Source organism: Castor canadensis, chromosome 10 (assembly GCF_047511655.1).
Source record: "Castor canadensis chromosome 10, mCasCan1.hap1v2, whole genome shotgun sequence".
In the NCBI taxonomy this organism is placed as follows: Eukaryota; Metazoa; Chordata; class Mammalia; order Rodentia; family Castoridae; genus Castor; species Castor canadensis.
In genome coordinates, this window is record NC_133395.1 from 1,267,518 (window position 1) to 1,280,764 (window position 13,247).

At 45.1% G+C, this 13,247-nt stretch overlaps 1 protein-coding gene across 3 annotated transcripts in view; it reads left to right on the forward strand.

The window, feature by feature from the left end:
* The first annotated feature begins 212 nt into the window (after window positions 1-212).
* Tubgcp3 (tubulin gamma complex component 3) overlaps window positions 213-13,247 on the forward strand; it is a 65,864-nt gene continuing 52,829 nt past the window's right edge. For 2 of the 3 annotated variants that reach the window (XM_020163775.2, XM_074042971.1), the window contains exons 1-3: window positions 213-389; window positions 9,194-9,301; window positions 12,275-12,342. In XM_020163775.2, the coding sequence (XP_020019364.1) occupies window positions 314-389; window positions 9,194-9,301; window positions 12,275-12,342 (252 nt within the window). In that variant the 5' untranslated portion in view covers window positions 213-313. The remainder of the gene's footprint in view (window positions 390-9,193; window positions 9,302-12,274; window positions 12,343-13,247) is intronic. The other variant, XM_074042970.1, reaches the window with a different exon arrangement.

The following is a 13,247-nucleotide window of genomic DNA, read 5'->3' on the forward strand; positions in this document are numbered from 1 at the left end:
AGTGTGAATCACACCCGTGCGGTTTACAGACAATGTGCTGCAGAGGTGGACCGCCGCCGGGAGGCCCCGCGGCTGCGCTCTGCTCCGGGGGACCAGCCTGGATCCCGCGACTTTTCCCGCGCCACCCGGAACTCTTCTGGCGCGCGGGAAGCGGCCGGGGTGGGGTGACAGCGCATGCGCGGCGCGGCGCTGAGGAGCGGGGCATTGTGGGAAGCGCGCGCTTTCGCCGCTTCCGCGAACATGGCGGCGCCGTAGCCGGGGCGCGGGATCTGGGAGCGCGGGGCAGGCCGCCGCGCGCATTCCCGGCGTGACGATGGCGACCCCTGACCAGAAGTCGCCCAACGTTCTGCTGCAGAACCTGTGCTGCCGGATCTTGGGCCGGAGCGAAGGTACGCGGGTCATGCGGCTGCTCCTTGCGGCGCTCAGATGAGAGACGTCAGGAGTCAGGGTTGGCGGGGCCCCGGTCGAGGCCCTGGGCCAAGGGGGCGGGGGACGGGCTCGAGGTGGCGGAGGGCGCAGCCCGCCCGGGGGCCGCGCGCGGAGGACGGGCGGGGGTCGCTCTGGCCGCCGGCGGAGGCCACCGATCAGCACGGCGGGCGGCCTGCAGCTCCGCCCGGGGGCGCAGGTTCCGGGCTCGCCTGCTGCCTTCTGTTTGCGTGAAGGGCTTGATTTGATAGGATATTCACCTAGTGAATATCGCTACGAAGATGCAAAAGGCAGTCCTGTGCATTGTGCACATCCACTCTGTTGCTGAGGTACTTAAAGAAAAATGGCACGAGATGTCATCTCTTGTTACTTGTTTAGGGAGAGAGTAGCACCATGAGGGAATTTTCTAGTAATGGGAGCGACAAGGCCATTTGCTCCGTAACACCCCAAACGTGGGGAATAAAATATTGCTATTTCTGAAGGAAGACTGTAAGTACACTGACATTTAAATTACTGAGAATACGTTTTGACCTTTCATGATTTACAACAGTCAACGGATGTAACGCATTGGATGTTCTGTGATAATCTTAGGGGCAAACGATGAGTTACCTTGTGTCACTATTGGATGGCTGACTTCACATAGTTCTGTGCCTTCTGTCCCCCTTTTCACTCTTCTCCCTTTATTCATTTAAGAAATCTCTGAGGTCCCACCTCCCTCCCCAGCTTGCCCAGGTGCTAGTGGTGCAGAGATCATTTCTGTCTAGATGTTACATTCTAGTGGAGAGGACGTGATGAATGCATTGGGGAGCATACGGTGATTGTTAGTGAGGAGTGCTAAGATGAAGAGTAGGGCATAAGGATGGGGGGGGGGTGCAAGCCTCTGAGTGTTAAAGCAGCACCTGAAAGGAGTGAGGGAGGAAGTCCATCCCAGCCTCTGGGGAGGGGTAGTCCAGAGGCCCTGAGGTGGGTGTTACTTTGACCTGTGTCTGTTATTAAAACTACCACCCTGAATTACCTTTCTGGTTTCATGTTCTCTATCATAGGAAAAAATCAGAGAACTAAAGTTTCCTTCAGGGGTAAACCACATATTCATGCATCCCTATTATCATGATAGGATTTGAAAGTTATTCATCATTGGCTAGAATGGCATTTCTAAACTTAAATGGTTTTTACATCGAGGCTCTTTTTGTTGTAGGAGATTGAAATTCTCTTCGGCAAACTTCTGTATCCTCTTCCCTCCCAGTTTACAATTGTGTGTGAGTTAAGAGTCAGTAGGCTCTCAGCGAGATCCAGAGGGGATCCTCTTGAATAGAGTATTTAATGAAGTCCATGAAAGATGATGTTCTCTTTGCTATGTCTGGATAGCTAGGATTGCCAAATATGTATGAAATTTATAATTTGTAAGTATTTAGTAGTTAGTCTTCTTCTTTTATTTGCTCTATGTTGGTGATGTAGGAGCAATGCTAATTACTGCCTTTAGGATATTTGGCGTTTATGACATTTCTTTAGTGGGCATTTTATGTGATAATGATGCACGGATGACACGCGCAGGAATTTCAGGTGCTCAGGGTTCTTGAGCCTGCTCTGAGAATGAAAGCACAGACAGACTGTAACAGCAGAGGTTGGAAAGATTTTATTTGTAGAGAATTTAGTTGGAGAAAAGAGAAGAGAAAGACTGCATATTGGAGAATGCAGGGAGACCCGGAAACCGGTGATTCCATGGGTCAGGGTGGGGAGTGGGTTTTATAGCCTATTTTTGCATTGCCTGAGGGCAGAGATGCCTTTCAGATGCAAACAGGAGTTTCCTAGGGAGAAGTGTCTCCTTGACCTCCTCGGTCTGTCCCTCAAGTCCGCCTCTCTCAGTGATCCCTTTAACTGCTGTTAGGGATTGGGATGACGAAGTCTGTTCAGTAACTGCTTCCTGCTAACAGGGGGCGATGAAGGGGTCCACAGCATCAGGGCTGACCACGAGAGGGGTTGTCAAGGGGACTGCAGTAGTAGATCATTTTCATCTCCACCAGAGGCATTTGTAGTTTGATGGATTCTAGGCGAGAAGAAACAAACTTGACAAGTAAGTTTAAAATGCAAGGCCCAAACACAAGCAAGAGAATAATGGCAACTATAGGCCCCAGAAAGGGTAGGAACCAAGTCCTGGAGGGGAGCCAGGATTTTATTTGTTTCCATACCTGAGTAGAAACCTGAGTTTCAAGAGATTGCTCCATGAAAGGAGCATTTAGCCTGTTGGAGAATGTAGTCTGCACGTTCCTCTACAATGCCTGAAGTGTTTATATACGTGCAACAGGAGGTATTGGCGATGGCACATACCCCCCCTTGCTTGGCCAGAAGAAAATCTAGGACCAGGCGGTGGTCCGTTACCATACAGGCAAGGGACGACAAAGACCTTTGCATGTCCTTAATGGCAAGGCCTACCTGGTCTGAGGTGTCCTCTACCACTTTGGTTAGGTTTTTTGCAGCTACGTGATTGGCAATTACCCCATAACTGATTCCATCAAGGGCTGCAACTAATGCTGTTATCCCTAAAACTATTAAAGTAACCTCTCTTATTTCTATGGGAAGCTGTTCCTATTGTAGTTAGCATTTCTCTTTTCTTCCAAATGGCTGCATGAGCATGCAGGATCAGGAAGGAATACTTAGAATCTGTATAGATGTTGACTCTCTGTTCTTTTGACAGTCTTAGGGCTTCTGTTAGGGCCACTAATTCTGCCAATTGAGCGCTTGTATTAGGAGGAAGAGGACCTGATTTGAGGATGCCAAATTCTGTCACAACTGCAAACCCTGCATGTCTGACACCATTCTTGACAAAGGAACTGCCATCAGTGTATAATTCTAGATCTGAGTTTTTTAAGGGCCAATCAGTTAAGTCAGGTTGGGCAGCATAATTTTCCATAAGTACCTAAGCCTGTATACTATAACAGGGACTTAGAAAAAGAAAGGAAGGACCTGGAAAAGGAAAAGAAAGGCATCTCCACCATCAGGCAATGCAAATAGGCTATAAAACCCCACTCCCCACCCTGACCCATGGAATCACCGGTTTCCGGGTCTCCCTGCATTCTCCAATATGCAGTCTTTCTCTTCTCTTTTCTCCAACTAAATTCTCTACAAATAAAATCTTTCTGACCTCTGCTGTTAGAATCTGTCTGTGCTTTCATTCTTAGAGCAGGCTCAAGAACTTTGAGCACCTGAAATTCCTGCGCGTGTCATCCGTGCATCAATAACTCCATTGGACATTTGATTAATGACATTTTCTAATGACATGTTACAAACAATTGGCTTTATGCTTTTATAATGTATTTTTTAAATACTGTGAAATCCGGGCAGACTAGATACTCATACGTTTGTTTTTTTGGCGGTACTATGATTTGAACTCAGAGCCTCGCATTTGTTAGGCAGGCTCTATATCACTTGAGCCACTCCACTACTCATTACTTTTAATGTGAATTTCATCACATTAATCAGATTTTCACAGTTATCTTTTTTTTTTCAAAAACAAACAAACAAACATGTACTTGGCTTCAACTCAACTTGAGAAGCAAAGCAGTTAGGTGCATAATGGTGCTTAACAGTGTCACAACGTTAATGTAACTTGCTTCCCATCTGTGTTAGTCAGCTTCATGTTACTGTAACAAATACTTAGATAACCAAAAAAGAGGGGAGCTTTATTTTAGCACATGGTGTTGGAGGCTCACAGTCCATGGTCAGTTGGCTGTGTTGCTTTGGGACTGTGGTGAGAACATATCATGCTGGGAGTGCACAGCAGAATAAAACTGCCTGCCCAGTGGCCAGGAAGCGAAAGGGAACAGGAAGAGACCCAGGTTCCATAGTCCCCTTTGAGAGCACATCTCCAGTGACCTAAGGACTTCCCACTGGGCTCTACCTCTTAAAGGTTCTACCCCTTCTCCATATCCCTATTCTGGGGACCAAGCCGTTAACATGGGCCTTTTGAGGATTTCCAAGATTCAAACTGTGATACCAACTTTTCTTACATGTAACCCCTGCACATTTGCTTGGAACACATCCCGCCCCCAGTGACGTGAATATCCTGGCTCCATATCCCTGTCCATCTGGAGCACGTTTTGCTTGATCTTTGCATAGTTACTATTCCTGTCACTAGTGACAATATGCTTGGTCTTAGTTTTTCAACTCTGAGAGGCAACAGTTCTTTTCAAAACCCTTTGTAATTCTCTTTCTGACTAAGAGATAAAGAAGAAAGAAAAGGTGCTTAGGTAGGCATTTCATTTTCAGGTATGACTGATGTACACAACACGCTGAAGTTATGTGGTTGCCCTGATAAATGAGACCACTGCACTTCCAGCCACAAGCTGACTGAGGATTGTTGTCAGGGTGCTTTAGTATTACAAATAGTGCTGCTGTTGCTTTTGGGATATTTTTGAAGTGTTGAGCTCTTAGTGAAGGTCCAAATAATGTATGATCTTCCATTGAGTATGTGATAATTGCACTCATATTTAAACCGTCTGCAGATTCAGCCAGTCAAGGATTGTGTACTATGGGCTTAGTCCTTCAGTATTTGTATCCGTACTGACCAGGTGCAGACTTTTTTTCCTTGTCATTATTTCCTAAACAACACAGTATAACAATGCTTTATGGTGCGTTTACATTGTATTAGGTATTATATGTAATTTAGAGATGATTTAAAATATAAAAGTTCATTAAATTACTTAACAGTGAAATTGTAAATATTAAAAAATTGTCATGGTTTAAATTTCTAATGTGGTAACTATGTATAGATATATATAAGCTACATAATTAAACTCTTTGGGGTCCTCAATCTTGAGACTGTAAAGTGGATCTGGGACCAAAAAGTTTGTGAACCACAGGTCTAGAGTAATGTTTTTTTGCTTTGTTTTTGTTTTAGAGCATTGCTTTCAACTGGGTATGCATTGGAATCACTCAGGAGTCCACATGAACCTAGCAACATTGGTGGATGTGGGAAAGGGAACTGACAGCTGGGCAGTGAGGAGGCAGAGATGTTTTACTGAAGTGAATGCTATACTTTCTCATCTCGAGGTTCTAAATGTGATACTTATTCAGGGTGACTATTGTGAGTCCATCTTTAGGAGTTCAAGTCTGTAGGGAGCTTGGTGTCTGAAACACTGAGATGTAGAATATGCTATTTGGACCTGTGTCTGGAGTTGAAGGTTGCTTCTTGGTGGTGCTCACACTGTTGGTGTTTTTATCTTAGCCATTCTGCTAGGTGTTCAGTGAGAGCTCATTGTGTTTAGATTTCCTTTGCCTGATGATGTTGACCATCTTTCACAACTCCTTTTTTTTTTTTGTTTTTTTGCCATTTAAATAAATATCTTCCTGATGACGTGTTTGTTCACAGCTTTTTTTTTTTTTCTTGGTGGTACTGGGGTTTGAACACAAGGTCTCATGCTTGTTAGGTAGATGGTCTATCACTTGAGTCACTCTACTAGCCCTAGTGTTGGGTATTTTTGAGGTGGCGTCTGGTGAGCTGTTTGCCTGGGCTGGTCTCGAACCATAATTCTGATCTCTGCCTCCTGGGTAGCTAAGATCACAGGCGTGAGCCACCAGTGCCCAGCTTATTCACGGTTTTTGCTTGTGTTTTGCTGGATTGCTTTTTCTGTTCTTTTAGAGTTTTGAGTGTTCTTTATATATTTGGATACATGTCCTTTGTTGTATATGTGTTTTGCAGATGCCTTTTCCTCAGCATTTTCATTCTCTCTGTCCCTCCCCTCCCCCAATTGGGGTTTGACTGCAGGGCCTCCCACTTGGCTAGGCAAGCGCTCTACCACGCGAGCCTCGCCCCCTTAGCCCTTTTTGCTTTGGTTATTGGGTCTGGAGGTTTTGCCCAGGCCAGCCTGAACCTCAACCCTCTCTCTTATGCCTCCTTCATTATTGGGATAACAGGCACTGGCCACCACACCCAGCTTTAGTCATTGAGATAGGGTCTCCCTGATTTTTTGCTGGGGCTGGCCTTGAACCGTGATCCTCTGACCTCTGCTTGCCCTAGTAGCTGGGATTTCAGGTGTGAGCCTCCATGCTTGGCTTCATCTTTTTGTTTTAAGCTGCCTTCGTTCATCATTGTGTTTTGGGTGGTTCTAGGTAGCAAATAGATTTAAAGGGTCACTTTTCCAGCTCCCTCTTCTGTGGTCTCTGTTCTGGCTAGAATGCCTGCCAGCGTTGCACACTGTGGGAGTGTTGTTCTGTTACTGGTGTGTGCTGGTATTGGAGGGGCAGTGCATTGCAGGTGGTGCTGTGGGTGAAGAGCAGAGGGTGTTGGTTCCCCAGGATCTCTGGCTGTGGGACTGGGTTGCCTCCCAGCCTCTGGCTGGGGAAGGGGGCTGGGGAAGGGGCCTGTCTGGAGCTTTTTCTGTCTGCCTACTTGTGGTTTGGAAGGTTATGCAGCCCCAGCTGGAGTGTATGGGAGGCAAACAAGCAAGCAAACAGTATGAAAAACACAAACAAAAACCAGGGAAGTGCTCCAGGTCTCTGGATTCCTGAGTAGCACACCCAGTGTACCCCAATTCCCAATGCTCAGAGTTGTGTTGTCATCACATCAGTCTACTCCACTCATCTGAGATGCCTGTCATTTCTTCTCTAAAATGAAGCCGTTTCCATCTTTCAGAGGTGCTACATAGTTTTTGTTTCAAGAGCTCTCCTTTAGTTTTCTGGCTTTCTTTGTGTCTTGAGTTCCTTCATTTTTTCTTTGCCTTTCTAGGAGTTTAGGATTCTGTATGAAGTTGAGGGGAAGGAAGCACACTGAGTACAGCTTGAATTCTGAGGTGAAATTCAAGTTCGTAGTTCACATTCCTTTTGATGAATGCAGGGCAGTGCGGACTTTTGTTGGTAGCTGCTGCAGGGGTTGTCTCTTCTCTGATGGCCTGCCTGCTTCGTTGGATGGAGGTGGAAGTGGGCACTGCCCACAGTGGGCAGAACCAGGGCTATCTGTGGAGCCTTCACTTCATACTTCACAGAAGTGGGCGGACAGGCAGGTCATGTCACCCACTGCCACCCTCAGCCCCCTAAAGGCGATTGCTCTCCTAGAAGGGCCAGGGCTAGAGTACATCCTCCTGACCCTGGGTGTCATTTTGCTGCCAAGCCTGAAGGGGGCAGCTGTTCCTTCTCACTTCTGCATTGAGAGGCCTCAAGGCTGGGAGCTCCCTTCTTAGGTGGAATATTGGGTTTCATTCTGGGTGAAGCAGCTGCTATAAACCAGGTAATTAGTAACCCAGTTCCTTTCTTCTCTTCTCGTCTTCTTTCTGCCAGGGGCTCTTTCACTGTGCCCTTGTCCTTTATTCTCTTGCACTTGGAAATTCATTCTGCTCCAGTTCCTCCCTGATTCTGCCTGGCCCCATCTTGTACTTTCTTATCTTGCCTGTTCCAATTTCCATCTTTTTGCCTTTTTGTTTTAGTATTTAAGAGAGTCCCTCAGCTTTATTTTCTGTTATTGGTACATGTTAATTGTGCATGTTAATGAGGTTTGCTGTGAGATTTCCATATATGCATAAGTGTGCATTGATCATACCCTTCTACCTTTTTTCTACTTTTGCCCTCATCACAACAGTTTGCAGTTCTTCAGCTTTAAATACAAGCCTTCTGCTGGTTTAACAAACACTGCCGTTATGTTCTCTCTGGATGTATCTGTAGCATCTGGTTTTTATTTCCTAGATGCATTACATTTTATACCTGATGATTTCTGCTTTAAGTAGTCTTTCCCCCATTTTCCTATGTACTGTATTGTTGCTCCTTGTGGAGGATTCTGTTCTCTTTCTGTTTTTATCTCTTTTGTCTTGAATGTTATTTTCAAATGTCTGACAACATCTGTCCTTTTAATAGTTAAGAGTTAACTTGGTTCAGAAGGTCTTTGCCTGGGCAGCCTTTGCCAGGCGTTGTGCTTTCTTGTGGAGGGACCCCGCCTGTCATTGTCTTATCTCTTGACTTGGTCAGTTTTCCACGGAGAGCTGGTGGTCCCTCAGTTCAGTCTCTCTCTTACTCTGCCGTGCGGGTCAGTGTTGGTCAGTAGGGTGGGCTTGGGTAGAGGACTTGGGTCTGTTTTCCATGCAGACTTGCAGCAGACTGCTCCTTTTGCCATGGAAGTTGTACCCCTGGAGAATGGAGCGCTTACCTGGTCTGCATGCAGGGGCTTGTGCAGAGGGCACTGTTTTTCCCCTTGCCTTTGTCTCCCACTTTCCTTCCCCTGCCTATCCCCTCAGACATCACCGTCCTCCTGATCATCCTGCACCCACCTCCTGATCCAGCTGTGGACTCTCGTGCTTTGTGGACTTCTTGTTGGCTTCACTTCTTCCTTGTTTTCTTTGCCTTTGAAAAACTGCTTTATTCTCATTTTAACGGCATTTTTGAAGGGAGTAGAGGGAAACACGTGTTAAAGTCGTCTTTATCTAGAAGTGCAGTTACAAACTCTCTGACTGTTGCAAATGTGCCTGTGTTTTGTGTTTTTGACTTGGGAGCTGCTCAGAGACTGTGTTGAGGAGGCTTGCTTCTCATGTCCAAGGTCTAGTCTATGATTTCTTTTTTGTGATCATCAGTCTCCTAGAGTTTTCCAGCTGTCTGGCCTCTTGCTGTCTCTTTCCTCTGACTCACTCACTCACTTGCTAGATCTCTTAGTAGCTTCTCTGTTCTCTCAATTGGGGCCTGGGGGAGGAGGCAGGTAGATTCATGTGCCCAGGCTGCTCTTGAACTGAGAGCACTGGGTGGCCAACACAGCCTGACTGGTGGTAATGTGTCCCCTTTGTTTACTTTTCAGCTGACGTAGCCCAGCAGTTCCAGTTTGCCGTGAGAGTTATTGGCAGCAACTTTGCCCCAACTGTTGAAAGAGATGAATTTCTAGTAGCTGAAAAAATCAAGAAAGAACGTGCGTATTCTTCTTAACTGTTAAATGTGTTGGAGCCTGAAGCTTGTCAAAGCTTAAGAATACAAGTATGCACATGTATGTATTTATGTAGGTAGTTCCTAGCCACATTTTAATATAGGTACTATTAAAAACAGGACTACTCAAGTCTGTCTTGGAATTAAATCCATTACAACATAGTGGAGGAGGTTGGCTTTAAGTAATGTGATATTTGGTTTTAGAGAATGGAAGATAAGATGGCTTAATGCAGCTTCCTGCATTGACCAGCTAGCACAAAGCACTGTCCTGGCAGTGAGTCAGTTGTTGCACACATTCACTGTCATCATTTGGCTTTCTCTTTAGAACTGCATGAGCACTTTCATTCTGAGGTGGCACTTGGTAGCACTCGTTTTGTTAATGGTTGTCAGCTTGGATGAGGCAGGCTCAGCCACCCTATTATGGGCTCTATGGCAGGCAGACTGCGAAGAGTTACTGTGGTCCTGGTTGGAGGGTGGTTTACGCTGGTGGCTAGAGCTGGTGCTTTTCAGCTGGACTGGAGAGAGGCCCGTCTTGAAAAACAGGACCTTTTTCCTCCTGTTGTCTCACTGTTAAACTGCCCATTGAAGCGTATTTGGCCTTGGTCGCAGGTGTTTTGCAGGCTGGCAATAATACTTCTAGAAGTTGTTCTGCATGGCATAATTTTCCACCCCGAACCCGTGATAGTTGCTGCATTGGGCCAGGAGTCACGTGGATGTTGTGTTTCAGAGCTGTGTCACCAAGTAGGAGGAAGAGTTGGCTGGTGACAGAGCTGGGGTGGTGGCCTGTGAGTAGATGGCTCTGGCCTTACTGACTTTGCCCATTTAGGGCTTGAGCAGGTGAGTGCAGGGACCCATCTGCCTACTGTCAGGACCTTGGTGTTATCAGGGTATGCACAGTGGCCCCACCCCTGTCAGCTATTTGCCTTTCCTGGTTTAATTTGCTCATGGTCAGCCACAGTCTGAAAATACCAAATGGGAAATCCCAGAAACGAACAGTTCATACCACCAGGATGTGAATCATCATCCCTTTGTCCAGCATGTCCATGCTGTGTGTGCTGCCCGCCCTGCCGATCCACTGCCTTCTTCCCTCCCTCCCTCCTGCTGTCCCAGGTAGCTGGGATTATAGGTGTGCATCGTCATGCCTGGCCACCTTGTTTTTCTTAATGGCCTCAGAGCAGTGGTGCTCGCAATTTGTACACACATAGAGAAGCCATAAAGGGTGTGAGTTGCTGATGCTGTGTGCTCACCCATGGTGTGCCTAGCAGGCGTCCACTGGCTTTTCTTGTCCCCTTCACTGGGCACCCCCTCTCTTTGCTTGTGGTCCTCTTCTGTGGTGGTCACGTTGACCTGTCACATTGGGTGGATTCTTAGGCATTTGAAGTTTGGTTATGGTTGTTGGCATCTCGGATAGCTGAGTTAGTTGTAGTAGTTTTGCACTCTGGAATATCACAGAAAAGTTAATTTTCTATTTTGTGTGGCTGACTTCAAATACAAATACAAAATGTTTCCATACTGAAACAAATAACAAAAGTGAACATGCATGGTAGTATTTTAGACCTTTTTGTTCCTTAATTTTTGACATTGTAACTCAAGATTTGCTCAGCAGTTCTATAAGTAAAACATCACTTGGAAATATTCTGTTGCTTTTTCTCTTACTATTATGACAATAATATTCCTGTGGAAAATTTTATTCTTTAGAAAGAACATCACTTGTTAATTTAATGGGTGTATTTATTTGGGGTATATTTCTGTTTTTTATTGGTTTTTGATACTACATTTTAACTGCATTAGTTTTGTTGAATATCCTTTTTATAATACATTTGTAATTTAGCCTTTCCTTTCTGTGTTGAAAAAGCTGAAAGAACAGATGTGAATGCACATAGCTTCTAGTGTGTGATTGATGCTATTAGTGCCGATACCAGGATCTGTTTTTCCATGGTGGATGTGGAAAGCTAATCATTATCTAGCTATAAAGGAATCAGAACATTCAAAGATAAGTGTCATGGGCTAATGGGATTTTCATAAAGTTCACTCCTAAAATGGGATCAGTGTAGCGATCATGAGAGAGCAGAGAAATTGTAGGTTGACTTTATTTGTTTGTTTATTTTTTTGAGGTAGGGTCTTGCAATGTAGTCCATACTGGCCTTGAACTGGCACTATGAGATCTTCCTTCCTCAGCCTCCTAAGGGTTAGGGTTACAGGTGCTTACCACCATGCCCAGCTCCTATGTTGCCTTTAAACATGGAACCTTTCCTGGCAGGTATAGTGGTTTCCTCCAGAGGCATCTGTACGCAGTGGTGTGTGCTCTATGGGTCCTTAGGGGACCATGTCTGGTCTGCAGCTTCTCCCTTGCGATGGAACAGAGCACAGGATGAACTTGTATGCCATGCTTCTTTCAGATAATTTGTGAGTGTAACTAGAACATCCAAAGACACTTACTAGTATAATGATAATTAATCAATAAGCTATTTTAGTTTTTATTTTGAAATAGTAGCTCCTACTAAAACAAGGTGAAGCACTGCTGTATATCTTAACAAAAATGAGCTTTTAAGTCAGATGAACTATTATGAATGTTAATATGTGAACTATTATTTATTGCCTTTGAATTTAGGATGCCAAAGGCATTCCTACTTTCTATTCCTCTTCTTAGCTGATGATTTGCCTCACAGTAAATTGATATTTGTAGATAGACTGTAATAATGATATTGTTTCTGTTACTTCGCCAACTTTCATATAAACTCTGCCACCCTAGCCTAGTATTTCCCCATATGTAGCAAAAGTCAGAGAGATTAGACAGGCCATCAGACTCATGGAGCTACAGATCACTCTCAGCAAGTTCTTGGGGTTAGACTCAGGATTCTTTTCAGCACTTCCGAGTCACTTGCTGGCGTAAGAGTGTCATGAAAATGAATTTTGGTACATGCGGTTAACATGCTTCATTTCTTTTCTGACTTTTCAGTTATTCGGCAAAGGAGAGAGGCAGATGCCGCGCTGTTTTCAGAACTGCACAGAAAGCTTCACTCGCAGGTATGCCAGGTATTCTCACTGTCAGGCCATGTATGGAGAGGGTGGTCCTTGGGGGTTGGAAACACTTCAAACTTTTTTGGTGCTATCACATTAAATTTTTCTACGATCATAAATGGCTTTAATTATGGATAGTGTTTCCTTTTAAGAGATTCAATATTAGAAGTAATCCTTAGCTGGACTTCATGTTAAACTTTTGTTGGAAAGGCCTGGGGCTTCTCCAACTTTGCATTGTGTTGCTGGACTCCACGGCTGGAGGAGGTGCTGGTGGAGGGGTGGACTTTCCACACCTCACAGCAGGGGCGTACCTGGCCTGTGTGCTTCGTGGTCCATCAGGCCTCACTTGCACTTGACTGGATGCTGATACTTGAAAACAAATAGTTTTCCTGATCTGATATTTTTAGAAAAGACTGTGTCAAGGTATGTGTCAGTAAATCAGTAGACTCATAAGGTTTGGTTTCTGACTGTACAGGGAGAGTTCATCCAACTTTCTCCAAATGCTAATGCTTTGTTCAAGAAGGATTGAGTTAGTGTTCTAAAGCGAAATGACTGTGGGGCGTAATGCTGACAGTAACTCATCTTCTAGCCTCTGTCTCTCTTTGTTTATCGTGCCCTGAAAACAAGCTCACGTCTTTTTCCCAGCCACTTCGATGCCTTAGTTCAGTTTGACTTTTGGTTCACTGTTTGAGTACACTTTTCTAGGTCTCATCATGTTTACAAAGTAAGAAGTAGGAATCTCTTTTGTGCGGTTACTTCCTGGCTAATTGTTTCATGCTTTGGTATTACTTTTCCTCCAATGGTAAACATGACTTCTGCATGTTAGATGTTACAGAGCTGTGCTTACCACGTCACGTTTCCCGAGATGCTCAGCCTTGCTGGGATCCCCAGGAGATGGTTTCATCTGGTGG